General features: G+C 46.1%; 1 protein-coding gene across 3 annotated transcripts in view; it reads right to left on the reverse strand.

The window, feature by feature from the left end:
• Positions 1-268: 268 nt before the first annotated feature.
• Positions 269-25,805, reverse strand: part of TMEM108 (transmembrane protein 108) — a 172,528-nt gene continuing 146,991 nt past the window's right edge. Inside the window, exons 1-4 of one of the 3 annotated variants that reach the window (XM_009941929.2) lie at positions 18,147-18,359; positions 10,927-12,039; positions 2,057-2,211; positions 269-590 (exon numbers count right to left, since the gene is read on the reverse strand). In XM_009941929.2, coding sequence (XP_009940231.1) covers positions 468-590; positions 2,057-2,211; positions 10,927-12,039; positions 18,147-18,159 — 1,404 coding nt within the window. In that variant the 5' untranslated portion in view covers positions 18,160-18,359 and the 3' untranslated portion in view covers positions 269-467. Of the gene's footprint in view, positions 591-2,056; positions 2,212-10,926; positions 12,040-18,146; positions 18,360-25,805 lie in introns of those variants that run through there. The other 2 variants (XM_075417414.1, XM_075417412.1) reach the window with 2 other exon arrangements.

Here is a 25,805-nt window from a genome sequence, read left to right on the forward strand (position 1 = left end):
GCTGGAGTCATGCAAAGGACACAAGACTGGCAGTCTAAAGGAAAGGAGTGACCAAAGTCATTTTACAGTAAGAGAAGGGACGGTCACCAAGCAGCAACGCTCACAGCCAGGCTGCGCGATGTCATGTAGGATGAAGGATGCTGTACCCTACACATGCTGCCTGCACCAAAACCAGCCAATATTCGTCCAGACCAAGCATATTTAGCAGCAGACTCTAAATGACAGTGAAGAAAACAGTCCGACAGGTGTTTTGCTTAGAAATACCTTTATTTTATAAAGCCACAGTTTGTCCTGTAAAGTTTTACCACACTTATAAAAAAGGGGTTGACAATTCTGAGGGAGAAAAGAAAAGCTGAAAATGTTTCTTGTAATTCAGGGTTACACAAAGGTTATATTTATAATATATATATTTATTTATAATTTGGAGACAGTAGAGATGAGACTGCAATACGCGGGCAGCTGCGGGGTCATATTTCAGAGACTTGCTCATGTCCTACAAATAGCGTTTCTTGACAGAAGGGGTTGACGAGGACCATCCCGCTGTCGCGGTAGTCACCGTTGGCGGGGGAGCGTGGCTCGGAGAGGTGGTCCTAGGAGAAAGAGAGACAAGCAGGGTGAGAACTTTGCACCCCTCACCCTCCGTGAGCACACGGGGCACTCTGCTGCCCTGTGCGAATGCAGGTGAGAAATGGACTGCTATTTTTATCACTTCTCCCTGTCCTCCCCAAGTGCCTGAATTTTGGGGGCTCCAGCTCCCAGAGAGCCAAGTTTGCAAGCTGGTTTTGCCTTTCTTCAGGCAGTAGGAGCTGTGAGTGAAGAGCTCCTCTGATAATCAGGCTCATTCATTCTTTCTTAATCTGGGGACCCAGAAGTCAGATGCACCAAACTTCAGGTCCCTTAGCAGAATTTGAGCTTTCATGTTTCCTTTTCTTTTTTTTTTCCACTTTCACGATGCATTGCAACAGTTTCCTGTCTGTCAGCTGGGCTTGAATCCTCTAAGGTGCATTTACAGTTTCTTTTTAAGGTCAGAAAAACCACATATATGGTTCCAAGCTACTCAAGCATGCCCCAGTTTAGTCAAGTTCTGATCAGGTTTAAATGAGTCAGATGACAGCTTCTGGAGACCATCCTGTATGTGAACAGGCCTATCATTCGATTCTTGGTAAGTCTAGACCAGGTCCTGCCTTAGCTTGAGCAGCATGATTGCCAGCAAAGTGGGGTTAATGAAGTGACTGTGAGCGCCTGTCTAGTCCCATCTCAGAGGCTGCTTTCTAAATGCTTTTTTTTTCTTTCTTAATTTAATGAGGTGAGTTAGTCAGGTAGCTGATCTGAAAATCACTTTAGCATAAACCTAAACTCTCTACTGCCTCTAGGTCTTCAACAGCTTTGAACTAAGTGAAATTATTCTTCTCTGTCTCTGAGGCCAGAGAGTATGTTTCTGTCTGTAGGGTCACCTGCCCATATATGAATAACGCCACCAGACCAGTCAGATCCCTTAACTGAAGTCTGATGAGTATACACCACCACTACACACAGTCATATACTGATGTTTTGATTGGTTATACGCTGGGAACACTGACTCCCTGAACTGGTATTTGAGAAGGTATAGGCAGCTGCTAAGACATAAATGCACAAAATTTCTTTGCACGATCAACTCCCACTACCCCCCCTTCTCTGATGCTGCGTGGGACACTCACAATAGACAGATCAGAAGGACCGACTGTCAGTAACAAGCCAGCCCAAAGAGCTCTCCTAAGCAGTCACGGTATGGCTAGACACTGGCTATAGGCTTAAGAGGAAGAGAAACCCTGCAACAAATTCACCTAGAGGTGGCAGCAATACGGAGCACATCTGCAGTGGCTGGGAATAGGATGGCAATGCCCTTTTGGTGACATGCTTATCCCATCTTCTACATGTGTAGGGGGTGAGTCCTTCTCAAAAAGCTGTTTCCCTGAATATACATAGGGATTTCAAGGCTTTATTAAGTGACTTCCTCTCCTGTTCTCCCAGCATGGTTCCAGTTAGTTTTCAGACGCTAGTTCTGCAAGTGAGGTACCTCGGAAGTCTCCAGGGACTGGATCTCTCTCGGTAATTCTACAGCGTGCCTGTTGAAGTAGTCCATGGTAATAGCATTATTCCAATAGCTCAGGTTGTTTTCTGGGTTAGACGTCTTTTTCTTCCTCCTCATGCAGCAGACTGTCAGCAGAACTGCTGTCAACAGAAACATGTCAAAAATTTGGTTATTTCCTTTCAGTAAGGACTCATCAGTACCACAGATTTGGTTTTTTATGTTACCTAAGGACAGGCATGGTGACCTTCATTCATATGATTCACTGTCAGTCAGATCTAGCTCTCTCCTAACAAACCTCACACAATTAAGTCAGAGTCTGGGCCAAGCAGATGAGGCTTTGGGCTTGGCAGAATATGCAGGTTTAACTTTCTTTTTGATGTGAGTTTATAATCTTCAAGATGTGGCTTCCTGGCTAATGAAAGCTTTGGTGTAACTGCCAGTATTTTAACATCTAAGCAGGGATTTATAGACCTTCTAGGACAGAGGACACTCCCCAGGGACTGCGAAGGATGCATCCGCCCAGATCTTTTCTGCTTCTAACGTACCAAAAGCTTCTGCCCTGAAGCACCACTGATCCCTGCCTCTGTCACTTCACTTTTGTAACTTGGATTTTGGGTACATTGTGGTCACGCTCCAGAACATCAGTGACCAGCAAGGGGAACAGATGTACTCCTGCGTGGTATGAGGCAGTGGTGAGGTGGCGTGGAGATCCCCTACAGCACCTGTCTCGCATAGCTTACGTTTCCAGGGTAGCATTAACCCCAGAGCTGGGGTTTTCCTGCCTGTCTCCATCAGCTCTATCAGGATGTGAGATCTACTGGTAAGCGTAATCCATTCCCCACACTTGCCTGGGCATTGGTGGTGTCCAAGCCTGACTTTTTCTCTTATCTGCGGAGCAAACTTAAGATTCTGCAATCGTAAATATTTGAGATTAAAGCAGAGCAGTTAGGCAAGATGAAGTGACCAGCAAGTGAAACTTATTGACACAATTGTCCATCTGGTCTCCAGGCCACGGGCACCACCCAGGATAACGCTCCCCCAGCGGGCGGGCCAAACGCAAAGCTGCTTGAGTGTTATTTTCTGGAACTGCTTTCGGTTTACTCATCTCTGTTGCTGTTCAAATGGGTAATCTTGGCAATTTTACGAAAGCCGGGCAAATCCACTGCAACAAACTTACTGCTCCCGCTGGTACTTAGGCAGAAGCTGAGGTGCGTACGAGGGTTTATGCAGAGGAGGAATGCATAAGCTCTGTGCACTTCTCTGATATCTGTGGAATTAACTGACCAGTTGTGCTTGCAGCCTACCTGATTTACACAGGCCGACAGGTAGCTGGATGCGTACTTACTTTGATTTGTACCTGTGAACTAGGGAATGCCCTGCCGTAAATACACTCCATTATTTCTAAACCCCTCATGACAGAAGAGAGAAAACATTCATGAAGCAGAAAAATACACTATTTTCTCAGCTACAGCCAAAATTATTTATTAGAATTATAGCCCAGATGAAAAGACTGCCGAGAGGTCAAAGCTGCTTTGTATGTTTTGACAAACATTGCAGCTAGCCATATGCCATAGGTCTAAATTCTTATCCCATCTACACACATAAAATGGCAGTACAAAAGTGCAAGGCTAGAGCTCTATTTAAAACAAAAGAATAAGCTACTAAAAAAAACCCACAACTTTAACAGGTTTGAGTTCAGGCAGTTTATGTCTCATTCAAAGGGAAAGGCGAGTTTGTGCTATAAATCTTCTTCCGAAACTAATGGAGAGATCTCCGGCATTGTTCCTGCCCATTTCAAAAAAGCGGGTCATCACCAGGCTTACTATTATCTTTGAGTCATACTGCTTCAGTCTTTCTATCACTGATAACTTCATTTGCTGACAGCGCGACCCCAGCTGCTGTGCCCGCAGGCAGGCACCCCACGGGCGCCACCAGAACGGCTCTCCCTGCCCGGGGAAATGCCCGTCCTCCTCACGGGCTGCATCTCCGCTCCCTGCTTCGCTGCCACCCTCTCCGTGCCCCAGCCCAGCCTCTAGTTCAGATTAGAGACTGAAGCAGGAACTACATTTAGTCCTCCTCACTGCTGGCCAGAGCCAACAGACCTCAGAGCTTTTCAGTGCTCCAGCAACAAGTGCTCCCCAAGGCACAGAGCATTTTTGAAGGTGCCTGAGGACCTGAGAGCCCCAATAAAGCCAACTGTTGCTGTCAAAATATTTTGAAAGCCTGAGGTTTTACAGCTTATAAAATGTTGTGGCTACTGACAGAAAAGTGCTGGATTTGGGTTTTAGGGGCTGGAAAGCCGGTGACACTGAGTCGAGAGAGATCTCCGCTTCTCCCAGCAGGAAATGGCCTTGCCATGTGCAGGTATGGTTGCTATCGAGCGATAATGCTCTCTCCCTTAATTGCGCCCTTGGCCTCCAACCTTAGTGTGAGTTTGCACATGCAAATAGATCGAAGACCATGGAAAACAGGTCCTGAGCTTCCTCGAATATAACATATTTTAGCACAAGGCTGTCTACCTAAGCTGACCCAATTCAAAGCAGAGGAGACCTGCTAAGAGAGAGAGAGGACAGCAGGGCTGGAATGGGGCTATTCCCTCTTCATCTCATATTAACTATCCTTTTGGGACACATTTTAGTGGAATTAATGTAGCTAACATAGGACCACTCACTTCCAGGGCACAGCTTTACCGATATTCTTAAATATCTGTTTGTTCCCAGGACTAGAATTATGTGTACTACAGAAAAACCTCTGTCCAGACTGACAGCTGTGATGGCCAGCAAGGACATATTAAGTGGATGAAATACACAGAGGGTGGAGATGGTTTGGAAGGGAGAAACGGCGGTAACAGCAACAGCAGAGCTGAAGAGAGAAACAGTCGCTGCAATACCCCTCTTATCTTTCCTGGTATATTGTGTGATGTCCTCGTAAGGACGAGAAAGCGCTGGTGTTCAGTGCTGCCACGTATCACCTCTGTTTCAGAGAGGGACAACCCTTTGGGCAGAAAAAGGGCTAACTCCTCTCTGGTTTTCAAGCGCTCACCTGGATGCTGAGAGTCAGAAAAGCTAAACTGCCTTTTCCCTTTGCCTGCTCCGTGCTAAAGTCAACAGCGAGTGCCACGAGCAGGGCGCTTCACTGTTGTCCCCATGTCAGCCTGAAGCTCCCCACACAGAGATTACGACACAAGTTAGGAAATATCAGAGCTCTCTGCAATTTTGTGGGCACGGGAGGATCAGGGCATTCAGAAGCATTTCTAACCTACATCCTTTGACTTTATACTAGTCTGGAGGGAGAAAAGTCAACCCACAGATTCAGGGGCTGAGCTGCTGCTGAGCTCTGACTCTGACGCTGGCCTCTTTCTGTCCCTAAGGCAAATTATGTTTCATTACCTGTCACCCCACCCCATGAAACAGGACATAATACATCCCACAAACAGGAGAAGTGAGATTCTCACAGACTTCCAGGTTTCTAGGCTGGTGGGAACATGTCCATCATCTACTCTCACCTGCACACCACCTGCACACCAGGAGACTTTCACCTGTTAACCACAAGCTGTATTTAAGGTGCAGCACATCTCATAGGAAAACACCCAGCTGCTTTTAAGGACATGGAGTGACCAGATACCCATCCCATTCCCACAAAGTTTGTTTCAATACTTAATTTCCAGTGTGGGGACATGTTCACATCCCCCTTGTTGTCTAAATACCTCCAGCTTCAACTGCCACTTCCTCAATCTCCTTTTGCCTTTTTTATTAAAAGTTTCCACTATGCTATCAGGAATGTCCCCCATATATATGAACTTCAGCCTCTTGGACCACATAATGACACAAGCAGAGTTATGTTGCATTTCTCAGCTCTTAAATAATTCACATGGCTTTTTTCTACTCTTCCAATCTTTTTTTAAAAACAAAAACCACCAGTGTAAATGCAGTGTAATGAGATCATACCATCTCCCACAGTTTCCTGATAGTCCTCTGTCTTCTCTTTCAACTCACTTAAATATTTTACCAATCTGATATAGCTGCATACCCCCTTCCCCCACTCTCCAGCTCCCACGTAAAACATGATGTTAACAGACCTGAACGTTGCAAGCACTGAAGAGTCAGGAGCTATTCAGACCGAAGGATGTTAATTTACTTCTCCCTATGCCTGCAGATCATAATACAAACCAAGTTTCTACAGAACACTTGCCCCAGTGACTAAAATAGTGGGGTTTCTGTATTTCTGTCAATTATTTTCCTTATTCACTGTGGCCATCTATAGCAGTACAGCCTTAGCTGTGATACAGGTATCACGATGGGTTTGGTTATTGAGCACAGCTGCTTACATCTGGAGACAGGAGGCTCTTCCCCAGCTCAGCCTGAGCTCACACCTGGGGACTAGACTCAGGGCTTGGGATGTCTCTCACTTCAGACCAGGAAACAAACTGTCGTAGGTTTTACGACGGAGAAAGCGGGTGAGATAATTTTGGAAAGTGTCCCAGTGCATGAAATGTGAGCTAAGTGGGGTTAGGTCCAAGGCAATTCTTCATATATTCTTTGAGTTCTGCTGACGCCTGCGTTTGCAGGCTCAGCCTTCCTCGCATTTTCCCGTGTCAGCAGAACCGACTGAATGAACTGACTTCTGTGCATCTGATTTGCAAGCTTCTGTTCTTCCACATTTTATCGTGCCATTCTGTAATTACAGAGATGTAAGCACTGGGAGCCCAAGGACTAGGACGGTGGGTTTTAAAATGAGTTCATATTGTGTCTTGTTCTGCATTGCAGAGACAGCACCCACACACGCACAAATGCACGTGCAACAAAATGTTCAAGGCTGCCTGAAGGACACCGCAAAACCAACTCCAACTGTGACATGCAAAAAAACCTGAAATCAGTGATATATGCGACTTTGCTTTTCTGCGAAAGCAATGATACAGAATCCTTCATTTTTGCAGCCTTCAAATGGCATTGGCAACACTACCCCCATTATTTATACCATGAAACTGAGGTACCAAAAGGTGAAATGATTTCCCCAGGTTCACAAGCAGATGCAGCTCGCGAGTTCCTATTCAAAGCATTACTTTTCTGGCTAGCATTTTAAGAGATTTCAGTGGGACTTGGAAACCTATGCATCCTTAACGAAATATATACTGTAAGGGTAGGGAAGCTAAATCCCATCTCTTATTTCAGCAGGCGAGCTCCTGAGGCCCAAGTCTTCAGGCGAGTGCTATAGCCGTGGAGCTCTGCCACCAGCACGGCTGGCAGGACTGGCCAGTCCTCAGTGGGGCTCAGATGCCAGGGCACAGCAATGCTGAACAAACCCTTTGGTGCTTCTTGCTCCTAGGTGCAAATCCCCACAGCAGGGACGGTCCAGTGGGAAGCCTTAGCAGGGTCCTTCCTCCACGAAGAGAAGTGCGCATCCCAGGAACTTCTTCCAGTGGAGACCAGGGGCTCCTGTGATCACTCCCTAGCAGGTCACTTCCCCTGCTATGGAGGCTAAAATGCCCACAGGTTTCCATTTAACAGGTGCCTGTCAATAAAAGGTGAGAAGACCCTACTGTGCCACGCGTCGCAGAGGGACAGACCTGTCTCTGCAGCGTCGTGGTGTGTTTTCCCATCCGAGGATTTCAGGCAGCAGAAGCTGTGCCCAGAAGCCCCCTGAGGAGGAAGGCTTTTCCAGCCTCCTCGCCACCCCTTGCGTAGGGCCGGGATTATGGGGGAAGGCACACAGGCTCCTGGCACAGGAGGGATGTGCTGGCCACTGCACAGCTCTGGGAACAGCCTGGAGGTCAGCAAGCTGGCACAGGGGCACCCCTCATTAGCAGGAGGAGGGAGATTAGTTAACTAGATTCCTGTGGTTCTGCAGCCATGTGCAGGCTCCAGCTGCCTCTCCTCACCTCCTTCCACTTCTTTCCAGGGTGCGTTGCTGACTTCCCTGTCTCAGGGCTGTGTCCACCACTGGTGCAGGACCTTCTCCCATCTCACAGGTGTCCCAGCAGCAGCTCAGGGCTTGCTGTCCCCCTTAGTGGGTCTGGCCATCAGCCTTGAAGGTGCCAGCCTGAGGACAGAGCCACCAGCCTGCGGCTCCGGGGCAGCAATAACCTCCCATGACGAGTCCTCAGTGACTTTCTCCGTGGCTTGTTCCCTCCTAAGGCAGTCCTGATACTTAACAGCATGGGGCTGAGTCTTGATATCCAAGATACCTCCACCTTTCAGCATCCCAAGGCAGGGGCAGGACAGTGTTTGCTCAGTCCGTGCCCACAATATCTGTGAAAGCCTTTTCAAAAGCATTTCCACCCCCTGAAGATGAAATGAAATCCAAACGGCTGTACTCTTCACCCATCTCTTAGCATCAGCCCCCTTCAGACCAGAAGTGACGAGCAAATGCCAGCGCCGGGCCTTCTGTCCTCAGCTGCAGGCACCAGTGCCCGGGAGGTGGCGACAGTGCCCTGCGCACACCGCAGCCCGCACACTGTGCACCCCACACAGTACACCCTGCACCGCACACTGCACACCGTACACCACACACCCTGTACCGCACGCCATACACCCCATACCACACACTGCACACTGTACACTGGTGCCTGAAGACACGCAGATGCCTGTGGGCCAGGGTATAATGTGCCCCTCCGGCGTGCAACTCAGGGAAGCCACAACCCCTACACGTGCATCTCGATAAAAATGCTTTAGGTTGTTATAACTTATTTTTCTTCTCCTGTAGGAATAACCTATGCCTGTAGAACAGCACTTATCATGGCATAGTTTAAGCAGCACAACTTTTGGACAAAAGCAATTCCCTAGATGCTTCAGCCAGTTTCCAAAAAATCCCATTTAAATCCCTGCCTACCATTCATTTCAACTCTGAAATACATCTGAGGATCCCCAGATTTTAAAAGGAGAGTGCCCCTGAGGACCATCCTCAGAAATCTGGTCCTGAAAGCAGGACTTAAATATTTGAATTATTTAAACATTTAGTTGTATCAGAGCTGGTACAGATGTAAAATAACATTTGTCTTTTAAAATATGTAGCTTACAAATACAAGAAACAGAATACGGAGTCGTATGAACATACATTGTTATGGCACATATAGTAAGAAGAAAAGTTTAAACACCAGTATTTAATGAATAGTGGGTTAGAAGTCCTGCCAACAGACTCTTTGTATTATTATAATAATAACTGTCATTAGTTATTAGCTCATATATGGCACCCTGCAGGCACAGACATACACCAGTTTGCACACTGGCTATGCTTCCTATGCTTGTGTTGTACGGTATTATATTTTGTGTTTTGTATTTGGATGCTTTCTGCCCAGATCAGCTTGCTTTCTGAATACTGACCCAAAACGTAACACTTGGAAGAATTTATTTTATCCTCTATTTCTTCTGATCAACAGACAAGGCACTGTTCATCAAGTCATCAAATAGTGCTGCTTCTCATCACGCGCTTGCTATATCCCAGTTTCTCCTCTCCATCTTTCGCAGAAGTATGTAGGCACACTTCTGCTTTGGCTTCTCGTTATTTTGATTGTCCATCTTTTAGGTTTAAGCTTTGTTCTCACTTGTGGTTTTAACCACATCGGCAACAGCAGAACCGATGGTCCCAGAGGTACAAGTCTAACAGATATGCTGAGCCAATTCAATAATTTGGCAGCTGCCAGAAGGATCAGTGCTGCTGCCTTTCCAGGTGTGTATTCCTGCAGCCTCGTCCGCTCTAGGTCTCGGGCTCATCTGACCCTGCGGGGAGCTGATTCAGCTCAGGGGGTGGACAGAAAGTAACAAAGAGAAAAATGAGTATTTTTTGACCACTTTAGCAATCTGAAAGTGGCTCTGGGAGGTGTCAGGTCAGGCCCAGGCAGAAGGAGAGGAGCAGGATCCCGTGGCTGCACCTTGGGGAGGGCAGGAGAGAGCAGCACTGTCCTTTAGGGCAGGAGTAAGCCACATGTGAGACTGGCCTTGTCCTCAGTACAGCTCGTAGCTGTAAATAACAGAATTAATACTCAATATTGTTGGCTGCTACCCTTTTATGTCTTCTCAGGCAACAAAAGCTGGGAAATTTTTGTTTTTGTTTCACTCCAGACAGATCAGCATAATCGCACCCCGCAACAGTGAAACCCCAAAGAATATGTTGTCCCACCTTGCTGATAAAACCCGGCTAAGCAGGGGACACCCCGGCATCCACTCACAAGATCTCATAATTTCTCATGTGTTTTTCGTAACTGAGTCAAATGATGAGACCCTAAGGCAGCTCTGGGAACCCAGCCAGGCCGGGTCCCGCAGGTGGCTGACTCCTGGTGCCCGAAGGCCACGGTTTCAAACTCTTCCTGCTCCCTCAGCAGCTGCAAAGTCGGGATTAAAATGGAGGAAACCAGCACTTTGGTTATCAGACTTTAAAATCTGACAGTTCACAAATCGCCTGCAAGGAAATATTTTATTGTGCTGGAAAACTGGTGTTTCCTAAGGTATTAGTCATTACAACCGTCATTAATCCTTTGGGTTAGCAGCGCGCTTTTAAAATCCAACACCAGGGCAGCATATAGCGGTTCCTAAATTAAATTTTGGTCTCCAGCTTAAATGCCTTGAAGCAAAGCTGCTTCGCCTTCTCAAGTTGTTCAGCCTTGTGTTACGCCCTCAAATGGAGGGCTCAGAAAGAATAAGTGATTTCTAATAACAACAGAGCAAGTGTGCTTTGAGCGTAAACATTTTGGCCCTGCAGCTAAGAACTTTGGTCAGTGAATGTGATCTCTGTCTAGTGATTGCTTCTCATCCATCTCAAGCCACCCTGCCTCTATTAGCTCTCCACCTGGTCCTTGAATCATGAGCCAAAATCTGAATTTTACAGAAAGAGAAAGCAAAATAAAGCTGCAGTTAACTTACAACATGAGGATATAGGTACGCTGATAGCCAGAATGATCCAGGCAATGTCCATCTTGCTGAGACAGATAGTTGCTCTGTGCTGTGGTTTGTCCCCCTCGGTGACGTGGGAGATATTTCCTTGCACTCCAGGTTTCCAGGTCCCAGCAGGAACCAGTCTGTTCAGGAAGTTCCCAGTGGCGGTGGAGCCAGCCGTGGTAACAGAGCTGGACAACCTCGTGGTGGGTGCTGAGGAGAGAGCACTACCCAGCAAGGTTGCATTGGTCACCGCGCCGTGCTGCGTTGGAGCGGGTCCCTTGGGGTCTCCCGCCGCCGAGGAGGAGATGCTGACATCAAAACTGGTCTGAACTGAGTGACCTGCTGCTGCTGTTGCAGATCCAGGGCCAGCAAACAGAGGGACATTTGTACTGAGATTCAAGGTTACCCAAGAGTTGTTTTTGCTCAGCATATCCCATATGTCGTAGCGGGTGGGTTTAAAAGGCACCGACACTGCTTCAGGATCAGTTGATGGTCCAGCAGTTGTGGTGGTAAAATCTGCCTCCTGCACCACAAGCTCAGCCCCATCTCCTCGTTCTGCTTCCCTAAGGCTTCCCGAGGCATTGCGGTGGGGAGAAGGGTCTGAGTGGGTAGTTCTTGCCAGCCCCGAGCCCTTCGGATCGCTGGACGCTGCGGTCTGGGACTGAAATGGGTGGTCTGGGAAAGGGCTCCGCAGGGTGGTGAAGGGAGAGTGCAGAGTTGTCTTTAGGTAAGGCTCTGAGGACTCTGTGAAGTTGCCTTTGAAAACCTGGAATATTTTCCCCTTGGGGCGAGTCTGTCCCGAGTACAAAGCACTCTGGTTGTATAAAAGATAAGTTTCCTTTTCGCTGACGTGACGGCCGCTCGCTTGCTTTTGCCCGGTGGAAGGGGCTTTTTCTGCCGGGCTGACGGGGTGGGGAACGGCGCGAGCGGACATGGGAAAGGGCTCTGCCACGTGGCCGTCATTGTGGCGAGGTGTCGTTCCCATGGCTGTGATAGTGGTAGTGTCCATCGGGAAGCCCTGAGAGGAGGAGACAGTGGGAGACAGTACCTGAACAGAAAACACCAGCTCTTCTGTCAGTGCCAAGATCAGTAGAACACCTGGAGGAAAAAACACAGAGATGGTGAGACACCGGGGAGAGACCAGCGGACAGGGAACGGCACGGCTTGAGCGCCTGGCAGGAAGGAATACCTTCCATGTTCTGCAGAGAGGCAGAAGAGTTAGCATCCAGCTTTGTCGGCTTCTCTGGGAAAGCAGGAAGAGAAAGGAAGATCCATAGGGGCTGCAGTGGCCCCGTGGCTGTGGGAGTGATGAGGTGGGAATGGGAAGGTTGCAGGGATTCTCTGTGGCAGAGGGAGAGAGGAGCTTGCAGTATGGACTCAGGAGAGTGCTTTAAAGGGCCACAGGCAGGTGATTTCCCTGTAGAAGCTACAAAGCATCCTACTCTTTAGGGGTAGAAACAAAAGACGTTTTCATTTTTGTTTCGGCCAGGAGGCCTCCAGATGAATGTCCACATCGTTATGGGGAACCTTAGTCCGCGTATTCTTTTGGCTGCAAAATCCGAAATTTGGCTGCCTCCGGTCTTGGATGCCATTAAGCAATCTGTTTTCTGAGAGAGCAGCTGCTTAGCCCTTGCTGAAAATTAGGTCAAGAAGGGATGTCTGATGAGAGGGCTTCCTGGGTTATATATGCTGTTCTTAGCAACTTCGGGAAATCTAGTCACTTATTTCAGGGTATGATATGTGGAAAATTTCCAAATGTTAAAAATGGAAAACACATCTACCACAGCCATTTAAAAAAGCCGCATGGTTATTAGTAGTCTGACTCAATCCAACACAACTGCCCTTCGCGCCCATATACCAGTGCTTGGCTGCGACCTGTTCTGTGCTCGCATGCGCTGTGGGAGTGGAATGTGCGAAACGTGCCTCCCACCACCCTCTGTAGCGCATCGTTTCATGAGGTGCCAGATTCACACCGCTGGGAACATCAATTCTGCCATTTATTCCCAGTCCAGATAATGGACGTGGGCAGCTGCAGTAGCATAAGCCTCCCCGGGATGCAGGGCTAATACACCCTGAGTTAGTGTGACCTGCAGGGACCACATCAATCACACGTCACCATTTCCATATGTTGAAGCTGTCGAGTGTAACGTGGATCTCTGCCCACTAGGAAGCACAGGGAATAAATCCATTTTGCGCAGTCCACTGAGCATCATCAGAGGGCACCATCAGCACTATGCTAGTGTGAGTTTCAACCAGCGGTGTCAAGGTGAAAAATGTTGTCACAGTCTTAACAAATCAGGGAGATGAGTTCGTCAAAGCCGCAGGACTCCAAACTGGGTAATGATCACCTTCCAGCCAAGACTGTAGAGTACCTTCCTTCCCCCTTCTACACTCTTCCCAGGCTTGCCAGCTTTCTCCGTGAGCCTTGTTACGCCTTTTAGTTCTACTCTACTTGGGAACATCTGTTACGGGCATCAGCAGAAAAGGAAGACAGAGACTTGGGAAAATGAAAGATCTCTGATTAGGTGTCCACTGGGCCCTAGGGCTCTGATGCATGTTGGGTAGATGCAAATGCCATGAAATGTGTTTATTCTGACTCCTGTCCATCACTCGCCCCCATTCGCGAGCAGTGCAATACACGTAGCAAAAACTCACCGAAGGAGCAGTACCTATTCCTCTTACCCAGCTAAATGCTCTACTTTGATCACTAGCCATCATTTCTGAACGAGAACAGGGCAGAGCTCTGCAACCAACAAAATTCACCTCGTCTTGCCCCCAGCAGCCTCCTGTTACTTCGCACAGGATAACATAGTGAGAGCCAATTACAAGCAATGCATTTTCCACTGCCTGATGCTAAAATTAGCTCTTTTTTTTTTTTTTTAATTTCTGAAATAAATCTCTCTGCCAAATAAACAATCGTCTGGCATACTGCTTCCCAGCTCCTAGCCAGCCAAGACAATACGCTCTTAGCAGAACACCTAATCAAAGAGAAAAACGTATTCTGTACACTGAGAGGCAACCAGGAGAGCAGATCGTGCTGCACTCATGGAGCATCGCTCTTGGAAGTGAAAGGCAGGAGTTATCTTCACATATTTGGCAGCACTCATTCTGAGGTCAAGGTCAAAGCACATATTCTGGTGTCCATATGGCTAATATTTCATGCCAAGACAAGTTGCTGCCACAGAACAAACTCAAAGAGGAAAGGATGAAGATTTATTTTGGAATTGGTGTGTGGAGATAATGTTTCAAGAAACTTGAGGCCTGCTGCTCTGAGCACACAAGATAAAGTGCATTGGCAGACCATATGAGATACTAGATTATAATGATTGTAATGCCTGCTAAGATTTTTGGTTGTTCTTTGTGTAGCTACTTTTTCTCACACCTCAGGCGCAGAAAAACATCTCTATTGCGTTAATGTTTTTCTCCAGGATATTCCTTAAGGAATAAGGAAGTTGTCAGCTTTTCTACATATTGTGCCCTGGGGACAGAAACCCTGAACTTTGGCTAAAAACCTACCTTATATCCATCTCCACTACTTGAAATACTGATAAATCAGAAGCTTGCTGCTACAAAGATTTATAATCTCTCTGGGGCAGTCTGTTGTGGTAGCAGGTCACCACACATCAGGCACGGGAAGCCAGACACGTTTAGCTAGTACCTTTAGGTGGCTTGTAAAGTATGAATAATTATTCAAAGGATCAGAAGTAATTTATCTGACAAGAAACAATAACCCCCATGACATCTGGCTGTTTCAGGCTGTGGCAGTCAGGTTTTGCTCATCTGCTAGACTCCCTTTAACAGCCTTTGCATAACCACTGTGGCCCCATAAGCTACAGCTTCTTAGGACCTTTTTTTACTGGTTGAATGGACCACTGTAACTTCTTCAGTGACAACCAGAGCTAATCTGTGACCCTAACTACTGAAAAAATATTCAGTTTAGTAGATCACTGTAAAAATACCCAGTGCTGTATATTTAGGGAGAACCAGCTGGTTATAAGGACTTCACAGTGGGCTTTGCTGGCCCTTTTAAGTAGAATTAATTTGCTTTATAATTGATCAACAGCCAACTGGAAAGCAAAAGTAAAGCTGGAACTGGTATTTTCAGATGCTCTGCATCATCACCTAAGCATGCTCTGGCTGCATTTGCGGTGACCTGATTGCCCAGAGCTCCTGCTTACTTTTCTGTCACTTGAAGATATGCAATGTCTTACAAAGTGGGAGTCTTATTGAGGTCCCTGATATTAGACTGCCTTGTTTTGCAACTTTGGCTTAAGCCTAGGAAAATGATATTCCGCATTTCTCTACTAAGGCACAGGAGGCATTTATCACAGAAATGGCTTTAACCAACCCCTTCAAATTTCTTCCCTTCCCAGGCTCTGTCTCTGCTTCACAAATGCACCTGCACTGAGAAAAGGGCCATGGTGGGTACAATGCCAGTCGTCTCCTGGTGCCTCAGCTTACCCTCAATCAGACTGTCACTGAAAGGAAACCTTCTGGTTGCGATCAGGTTGTCATGGCCAAAGTTTTGATATCCCAGGCGAGATGGTACATAGCAGATGCTCTTGGTCAGTTCAAAGCGCAGTCCTGCAGCTCTTTGCCAAAATCCTTCAGTTTTGGCTGCCTAGGACTCTTAGGACTGAACTTTGAGCAGGAGCCTTTGAGGTTAGGACTGGCAATCCTTACTATCTGCCAGTATAATGATAATACAGACTGACGTAAGCACATTATAGCAAATGATAATAATTAATTATATTTTCAAAGGTCAGTTCACACCATTAAGTTTTTTCATAAAGGGCCATTTCTAACGTATAGGAGCTTGTGCTCAGAAGGGGTCAAACTGATTTGGCTCTTAAATGCTGTGTGTCAAATTCCCACTTCTGGAGTCTAATTTTATGACTACATTAAAACCGTTCAACCCTAATGAGAAGGCTGACTGACCTGATGTCTCTGTGGTGTGAACTGTGTCATCCCCTGGTCTTGCATACTGCACCAAGAACCGAATGTTAAGTACAAAATGAATTAACTCAAGGATGAAGCAGAGCAGAGTGACAGCAGAGCGTACATAGAGGTTGCTGATGTGCATTTAGCCGTAAAACCCCCTTCTTCACAACATGGTGCAACAGTTCAAATCTCAACAGGATCTCCCTGCAGAGCTTCTTTCCATTGTACACTCACATGAGGAGTCCACAAATGGTGCGTACAGTTGTGTATGTGAAGAAAGCTTTAAAAGACTGTGGTTGATGTCCTCAGTGAGTCCCAGAAAAGTCAGGGGTTAGGAGTATTTGGCTTTCCCAGACCATGAAATCTGCAGCATCCTACCATTTGGGAACTTGCTCACGACCCTTTTATTTACATACAGGACACAGAACTGCCTCCCTCCAAAGCAGAAAAACAAAGCGATTCAGGACCCAGCAGCTCACGTTCTTTGACTGTTTTATCTCAGGACCTTGGGAGCCCCTGCTAGGAGCCAGCATCCTGGCAAAGGACAACATCAAAAGGCTTCATTTAGGAGTTAATGCCGCCTATTGCTGCACAGGACACTTTGCGGGCACTTCGAGAAGAGCCTTTTTGCACGGCACAGCAGAGCAGGCGTGTGGCTGTAGAGTCAGCTCACGTGTTCCATCTCCCTGGGGCACCCCCTTCAAACAACACAAACCTACGTAACTTCTGATCTAAAGCCTGTGGAAAGGTTCCCAGTGACTTTAGCGGGCTTTGGACCAAGTCCTAATTGCCAGAGATACAGTGGAAACTTCCAAGCTGCACATTCACGTTTTCTACAGCAAATGAATATGCACAACGAGCTCAGTCTGGTGTTTGACCCCTTCTGGCCTCTGCTACTTCGGACCTTGCAGCAAGACAAACAGAGCCAACCTGAGCAGTACTTGGCAAACATTTTTGCTCTAGGAAGCCAGGAAGAGCGTTTTGTGCAGAGACCTACTGCTGGACTCCTTATTTCAGACTGCTGTGGGCCAGGGAAGCGCGGGGAGCCGTCCTACAAAGGACCTGTTAGCTACAGACTGCTGTGGGCCAGGGAAGCGTGGGGAGCCGTCCTACAAAGGACCTGTTAGCTACAGAGCCAGGGCTTGGGTGCACCCGGGCAGTGTACGGGATGCTGAAGCCTCTCCACGCTTCTAACTGGCTTGACTTACTAATAGTGAGAGAAGGTTGTGCAAAACCTATTCAAAGCAACAGCAATGTTACTGTTGTAATGAAAGCTTTCTTCCCAACACTGTTAACTTCTCATGTGTCTCTCAGCAAACCTAAAACATTACAGGGAGCAAAATGAATCTTTAATAAATGGAAACTGTGAAGAAAGTATATATTATTACTTTTGTTATGGTCATTTTTGTTATGGCTCTTTCTTGTAATCTGTCAAAGCAATATGATTTTCACTCACAATAAAGCAGCCCTTGTACAAACAAAGAGTTAAGCAAATTTCATCTCCACAATTGGTGGCAGAACAGAGGGAAGAAAAAGTAGGTTACTCTGCATAGAAAATTTCTCTTCCCTGCCTGTCTATCAGTGGCTGTCATGCTGAAACTCCCAGATATTAACTTAGAAGTTATTGTCTGTTTTCCCTTGTAAGTATTAGACAGTGTGATCAACCCCAACTTCAATATACAAGGTATTTGGTAAAATCCCAGGAATTAGACACTCAGCGTAACAGGTCTATTTGCACTAACATAAAACAGCATCAGCAAAAGCTCTGGAAAACACATGTACAAACACAAATTAAGCAGCACTCGCTGACACTCCCTGTGCAACAACAGTAACAGTAGCTACAGTTTTCATGTGGCAAGATGTCCCGGTCCTTTAACGATATAAAAACATTGCAGAACACTATTATTGCCTCTAAGATGCACTTCCATTGCAGATTTCGAGAGAGTGAGCCTGTAAATAAGAATTCATTTCTGGTCCTCCAGGGAGTTAAACAATGGGTGATACAAACAGGCCAGTGTCGTGCAGTCACAGAGCAGGCAGCTCCCAATTCATTCTCACACTGCACTAGACACTTACAGATACTACGGGAATAGGTGCTTTAGAAATGCTTCAGATCCCCTATTCAGCTAAATATATACAGACATCTGAGCTGTTGAACCCTGTGAAAAGGTTTACTGACAATCTAGGACAACAGTAATTACCGAGAGGGGGGTAATAAAAAGAAAGAGTCTGACTCTAGCTGCTTGTTCAAGGTAATCACTTACCTGAAAATATCATTTGGACTTGTCAGCAGACATCCTCACCTGCTCACATCACACAGAATTGGAAGCTTCATCCCTCAGTAGAAAAAGGAAAAATACATCTTCTCCCTAAGGAGGCAGCTGCACACAGGAGTTGCTGTTATTGTTGGAACTGGTTTGGAGGAATGAGGACAGAGACAGCCCAGGCAGGCGTGTCTTGCAGGGCTGTGCAGCGAGAGGGCTCGCTCCTTTATGGAGTACCTTTGCAACTGCAGGGCAAGATTACTTACTGAGCCAGTCCCCCTCTCTGCCAGCAGATCGAAGGGCTGCTTGGTATTCCAGCTTGGTTTCTCATCAAGTCCAGATACAGTTTGTCTGACACGGGTCTATTCAGATGCCAGAGGATTGCTGGCAGTTCTCATTTTCTGGGAACAAAACAGCAACAAGCACCCCAGCTGCACGTCCTTGTGAGGCTGTTCAGCCCCTGTTCAAGGCAGAGTGCCCTCCCTCCAGCACAGCATTAAGCTTTTTGTGTGTGGATGGATTTTACAGATCTACCTCCCGCTTCTACACCTCCACCAGACTTTCCACTTCATTCAGTTACCTCTAATGATATTAATATTCCTGTCAGAGGAAAATATGGGGAATGAAATAGTGCTCTTCTTCTCTCCTTCTCCTTCCCTGGCATCAAAATGCATGTTTGTATTTTATTTCTTCACTCCTCAGTGGTGAATGGGCAATTTCTACTTTGTAACCATAAAGAAATCCACAGATCTCATGATTCCTAAAGTTATAATCCTGCCTCCCTTCTTCCATTGCCTCCTTTTTCTGCTTCTCTCTTTCTCTCTGGCACAGCTGGCTGCCTCGAAGAACACACTGCCTGAAGAGCACAAAAATGTGCCCTGTGAAGCCAGCTACCAATTCCTCAAAAGGCATGGGGAAATGGCCAGAGAGCAACAAGTTGGGGGCCTCTTGAGAGCAGTGCAGGAATCCCCCAGGAGCTAGAGGGCAATCCCCGCTACTCAGTCTTTGATTCAGAGTCCCTGTTGTATACAGGGGTGCTGCAACAGCCCGAGCAGTTTGTTATATGGGCTTCTCACAAAATTCATTCCTAATATTTAGTTGGAGAGAAAAGCCAGTTCCTCTTCTCTCTCATCATACCAGGTGAGAAGATCCTCCTTTTTTCCGGCCATGTCACAGCCAGACTTCTTTTTTGACGCTACGGCCAAATCAGAAAGGAATGATGCTGTGACAATAGGTTTGAGATTCGGCAGCACTAGCAGCTCCGGGGCCTGCGACAGTGACCCCAGTGCCGATTTCGGGGGACTGAAGTTCCTGTTAGGAAGGCTAGACAGGGGCATATATCACAAGTATGTTTTACCCATAGTTATGCAAACTCTGTTTTCACTGCCATGATCATTTCATGGAGGATGTGGAAAGACAGAGTACAAATAATAATCTCAGATCTGCTTTGCATTTTTGTGCTCTTGTGCTAATGCACCTTTTCTCCCTGCCATTTGCAGTTCACTTTTCACCCTTAAAGTTTGCAGTCTGAAGGTTTTTCTAAATAAAGATATTTAGTGCACTATAAAAAAAATTGGTCCTTACAAATATCAGCTTGTTTGGCAGTTTCTAGAACTCAGGGCTGATTAAGAGCTTGCTGCTGAAACAATGATTTAGCACGAAGCTGCAGCTGGCGTAACAAGAGAACCATGCCACGTATTTTAACCTTTGCCGGAGGATTTGCCACATCTGTAAGTAGTAACTCACTACAGATTTTTTCCCTGTGTGCTGTCATGGAGGGAAACATATGGCTCAGAACTGCAGTGACCATCGTTTGAAATTTCAGATGGAAACTCTTCATAAGGACAGAGGCTCTGTGCACTCCCTTGTCGAAAAACACATGGAACAAACCAAAAATAATTTTAAAAGCACATGAGTGTTCCTTGGTCTGACAGCTCCCCCCCTCACACAAAGCTTGTCCAGCCCCAGCTTTGCAAATGCACATCCCTTCCTTTCCAGCCTTCACTTGGCAGCATTTTTTGTTGGCAGGATGCTGTTGCCAAGGGAGACAGAAAGGATGTGCAGCTGGCTTTTCTTTCACCTGCACTTAGTGCTGCTGATCCTATTTATGTTACTGCAGAACCTTTGGCTTCTAAGAGATCTACCGTCAATGTCACCGGACCTTTTGAAGAGTTTTGACAATGACACAAATAGCTGTGGCCTCTGATGGAAAGCTTAAAATAGGATCTTGCCAAAGAGAGGATGTAGTTGGTGTCACAGATGCTGACTCAAGCAAGGGTATCCATTTCACAAGCAGCAATAAGAAGGGGAAAGGAGGATTCAAAGCTGTCGTAAAAAGGTTTCTGACAACTCCCCAAAACACTGAGTAACTTCAGATATGTAAAAGTTACATGCTTAGTCTAAGGTGGCCATGACCCTGGCAGGTAATTCATCCCATCCACAGGCTGACTAGTTCCCCAGAGAGGCTCCTCTCTTGCCATTAGCAACAGAGGTCACACAGAGGATGATGAGCTTTAACTAGATGTTCAGCTTTCAGGTGACGAAAATTAGGTGAGAAGAATCCCACCTCGCATCCCTCTATTTAGATGGCATCATCATAAAGCAAACTGATGATTTGTTTAGGACAATAAAGGGATAAATAAAAGCGATGTTTGAAAAGGTGAAATGTATTCTCTGCATTGCAACACTTTCCAGGGGAGGAAATCCCACTGCCTTGGACATTCAGAACCAGCATCTACTGAACACCAAACAACAAGCCTTAGAGAGCAACACTTCATCGGCATGAAGAGTGAACTAGAGCTGGGCCTGGCTAATGGTAATGCATTAGGAAGCATTTCCCATATTAGAGGGTAAGTGGGCAAGCACTAATTCAGCTGAAGCTAGGAGCTGCTGCTGCCTCTCAAAGAAACAGCATGCTACCGATCAGCTGCGCCTGACCCCTGCAAAGCAAGACGTCTGGCGCCTGCTGAACTGGAAAGCAGCAGGTAGCGTGAGGAAATAGAAGCCACTTCTTCATGCACAAGCCTTTTTCCAAAAAATCACAGCTCCTAGACCTGCTGCACTCCTTTCAAAATCCTCCCACTTGTAGCTGGAGGAAACCAAGTCACAGACTTTTGATTCCAGCACCAGACGATATGTCTTTTCCAAACCTAATCTCTTCAGAACTAAGCCTCCAGCTCTAAGTAATTTACACCAATTTACCTATCAATCAAGGCCGCTTATTCTAGACTCAGGATACTCTCTCATTACGGCACAGTCATTTTTAGCTTGTCTTTTCTAAGGAAACATTAATAGGAACAGGGTGTCTATTCCTCTGTCTGTCTTTCCCAGTAACTTCTGATCCATGGCTGATTTCCAATGCTGTAACACTGTGTGACAACTGGCAAGGAGGCAGAGCAGAGCACCCTACTCGTGGATCCCTCTGCTTCAATGGTGCAGACCTTATTTCTCTGCTTGCAAAAGCTGTGCTTAAATTCTCCAGCTGCTGGTACAGAAATGTTGATACTGCAGCCAGAAGGGATGTTATAGTTATGCATAGACTAACTAACTTCTACAAACCCTGAAGGCATTTCAGTCATTTCATCTGTTCACTGAAAGTAATTTGGATGATTTATGACTCATGCCCCCTTTAAACACTTTATTACCTCCAAGTGCCTGGTTATCCTTGTACTCAGTCTCCAATAAGAGCTCGTAATGAGGAGCTTGCACTGATTTCTTATGTGAGCAGGTAACACACAATTAAAAAGTAACTATTATATTTACCTGCAGTAAAGTTTTACTCTAGTTTTTTGACCATTGCCCAGGTGAAGGAAAAAGGGACACTGTACCTTAGAGTGAGTAAATGGGGAAGGGGGACTGTGCTGTTACTCACTGTCTCAGTTTATCACCTGGGCAAGTGAGAACCAAACCAGGTCAGGATCAGGGGAGTCAGGAGGACTGGCTACTGGTTTGGGTGTACAAAGGGTCAGATTTGAATGGGAAGAATTCCCAAGGTGGATTTGGGCTATAAAAGGTAGTGAGAGTTACCACGTCCAGATTTTCTCCTGTGAGCAGACTGAGGATGTAAGGTCACACATAAATCAGACAGAAAGGCTGTAATGTGCTGCTCCCATTATCTGCTGGATTATACAGGGCTAGCAAAGCTTCTGGAGTGGATGGAAGGTTGCTAGGGAAAAAAAAGAGCTGCTGCATTTCATTTCTGTTCATTCTTCCTACCGACTAGAGACAGCTTCCTTCTGGCTTCCAGAACAGAAATTTGCATTGCCTCTTAGCTGTCTTGAGTTGAACCTGGCTTCAGTTAAGGCCCATTTCAGAACAACCTGGAAGTTCATCATGGTGTCAGCTGCTCTTCAAGGAAGCCTGTTGATGGCCCGAGGGGGTCAGCAAGACCCCTCCACAGCCCACAAAAAATGGAGGTGCATGCCTGAAACTCAAGAGTGTCAGGGGTGCATGTTGCATTAGGACATACAAAGATAAAAGGGAAAGATCAAATTCCCTTCTTCAAAATATCAGATGCTCACTGCAGAGATGAAAAAAGGTTTTTTTGCTCCATTAGGTGAATTGCAAGATTGCACAGGTATTGAGATGGATTTTTTGCCATCCTTTGAAGCAGGGTATTGGTCTGGAAGGAACGATGGTCGTTGTTATAAGTAAGGTCACAGCAGTAGCTGGAAATACTTTCTGCTAATGAGAGCAAGACTCTGCTGCTTATATTTTACTTGGTGTTATTGCTCATGAATTAGATTCAAGAGGTGGAGATATGCAATATCATACACAAAGAACATAAGGGTGAGATGACATGGTGATACAGCATACTTGATTAGTCAGGGGATCAGTAATTCAAGTGGAAATACAGATAAAGTTAGGAAGAGGATCTCACCTTATAAAAATATGCTCTACCAACTCTGCAGTTCATTCACTTCTGCAATTCTTATCTCCTATTCAGCATGACTGCAGTTACACAGCAAAGTAAAATGTTTCACCTTTCTGCGTGGATGGTCTCTTTTTGCATACACGTTTGCTTTTTTTAAAAAAAATCCATTACCAATAAGTATGTGCTACTTCAGAATGCTATTTTGAACATGTCTTGGTCTTGTCTTTGCATAGCAACACATCGCATATCCAAAACATCATTTATATTCAATGGTTTATCTGTTCATAGTGGACTCAGGTCATTAGTTTCATCCTGCGTTAAACATGACAGGGCGGCACTGTCCTATGCGCTTTTTTGCACCATCAACATAGTATCACTGTTTGGAATAATAGTAATAATAATGAGCATAACCCCTACCACAGCACTATTTGCTGAGTACTTTACAAGTAAGATATTCTATTTGTGTTTCCTTTCTGGTTAAACCTGCCTCTCTTTACATTCAGGAGAAAACCTACTTCACCCATTCCTAAAATGTCATCACCTCCACACTTAGTTTTATTTTGGAAGGAAATTGGACTGACAACCCTAACAACTTCTGATTATTCACAGAACAGTCCTTGTGAGATTAAATGTACCAGCTTTTCCATGTTGGCCTGTCAGCACACAGCCCTTCAGGGATCTTCTCTTGATGTGAAAGTTAGCTCAGCCTCAATGTTCAGTCATCCTTGACTTCTGTTTCGCTAATACCAGTTATGTTGTTGGTGATATGACGTGGACATCTTATCTCTCCTTCCCCCTCCAGCAACTACACTGGGAGCCTCATTTTATTTCAGTCAGGTTATTACATAGTTCCCAAAGCGCGGTACTTACTCTTCAGCTACTGCTGATGGGGGCTGGAGTCAGCAGGCAAACCAGAGAGCGGCTGTTCTCCCTCCTCTCCCCCGCACCATCTCCCCTCCCAGAGCACAGCGGCTGCGCAGTGCTGCACAGCAGCCCTCCATGTTCTCAGACACCCCTGCCTTCACAGTCAGCATGCAGCGTGGGTGTCCTGTGCTGAGAAACCGTCGCAGGAGCAAAGTCCTGATGTGCTTGTCCTAATGCTGTGCTGTGTGATGTGTCTCTAGGCCCGTGATCCAACTGCTCTGCTCTTGAAGGCTATTGATTTTGATATTTACTTGGCAGAAATGACAGTCAAGTAACGGGAACATTGGATTTTCGGTAGTTCCAGTGCCCACCTCAGTGGTAGCACCTGGCTCCACTGCACTGGCCTTAATGTGTGTGACTGCCCGGGTCCCAGGGAGAGCTTGAGACTTCCTGACGCATCGGCAACAAACTTCAAACACAGCTGTGGGCTGTTTCCTCAGAAATGATGCAAGCACAAATGTACCCAGTGGTGCATTTGGAAAGACAAACTCATCTCTGAAATAGCTAATAACATGTTTTTACTGCTTACACTGCTCTGATCCAGCCTTTCCTTGGTCTGGGCTTAATTTATGAGTATACAAAACATAACCTTGAAGCTAGGGCGCAGCAGAGCTAGTAACAGATGAAGCACTTTCTGTTCAAGCACTCTGAATGAACTACAACTAAACATCACTCTGGGTCCTCAACAGACAAATGCTGGAAGAGCTGTGTGGCACTCAGATGGTACAGTCCCATGAAATGCAGTGATGATACTGACATAAGTGTCTTGTTGTCACACTTTTGCTTTATTACATTTTCCCTTTCCTCTCTTTCTCTTTTTAAGCATTTTCTCAGCTGTCATTGTACCTGAGCAGTGAAATTATTCCCACAGTAAAGTGCAATATTGGAAAGCAATTCTGTTTGGAGACAGAGCACTAAGTGTGGCGTATCAGCGTTCAAGCTGCAGGAGAACATTAGCCTTTGCATTAACATTAACTACCATGACTGAGAGAATATATTAGCAACAGCCTTAGTAAAGGTCAGGACACTGAGAGGAAGGAATATCAAGAAGCATTATATGAGGGACATAATTTTAAGATAAAGTGCTGAGTGTCAGCCACTTTCAATACGAGTTGAAAGAACTGGATGGAAATAAATAATGGAAGGCTTGCTTGAGGGACCAATTCCAGGACCACTGATGGCAGTGTCATGAAAAGTCCACTGGGACATATGGTGGCTTCTGCTGCACCAACGTAAATCCAGGACAACGCCTCTGCTATTAGTAAGATTATTCAGCATACAAATGACGCTGAGAGGAGAACATCAGAAACACTAAAGGAACCAGTGGAAGCAAATCATGGTTAGGAGCTCAAGAACAATCACCAAATGAGAAGTAAGGAATAATCTGAAGATTAATGGCAATTAAGAACTGGAAGGAGCAAAGGAGCAGAGAGGCTCATCTTTTGTGCACTTCAAATCTGGGTGCTGGGTGGGCCACCTGAAGCCATCATAACAGCCCAGCACAACCGCTGCTCGGGTGTTAAATTCCCCCCTTTACCTGGTTTGTTGGAAATCAGTGCTTCAGTCAAACAGGAGATTTAAATAAAACCCAAGAACTTGCACACCAAAGATGTGAAAAACAGCTGCTTGGCCCAAGATTATTCACAAACAGTAACTCGTATATAGTAGCTAAAAACAAGTTATCTGACATGAACCAAGGTCAGTGGCTGAAGTGCCTAAGATACCAAGACATCAACCTAAGGTTGTGTTTTGATGCAGTCAGAATCTGACTTCTTGCTTTGGGCACTGCCTCAGCAAGGCACCGGAGCAAGAGCCGCTTCCACCTGACATCGGTGGCATCACCCACATGCCAGAAGCATCAC

This window comes from Opisthocomus hoazin, chromosome 4, assembly GCF_030867145.1.
Source record: "Opisthocomus hoazin isolate bOpiHoa1 chromosome 4, bOpiHoa1.hap1, whole genome shotgun sequence".
Classification (NCBI taxonomy): Eukaryota; Metazoa; Chordata; class Aves; order Opisthocomiformes; family Opisthocomidae; genus Opisthocomus; species Opisthocomus hoazin.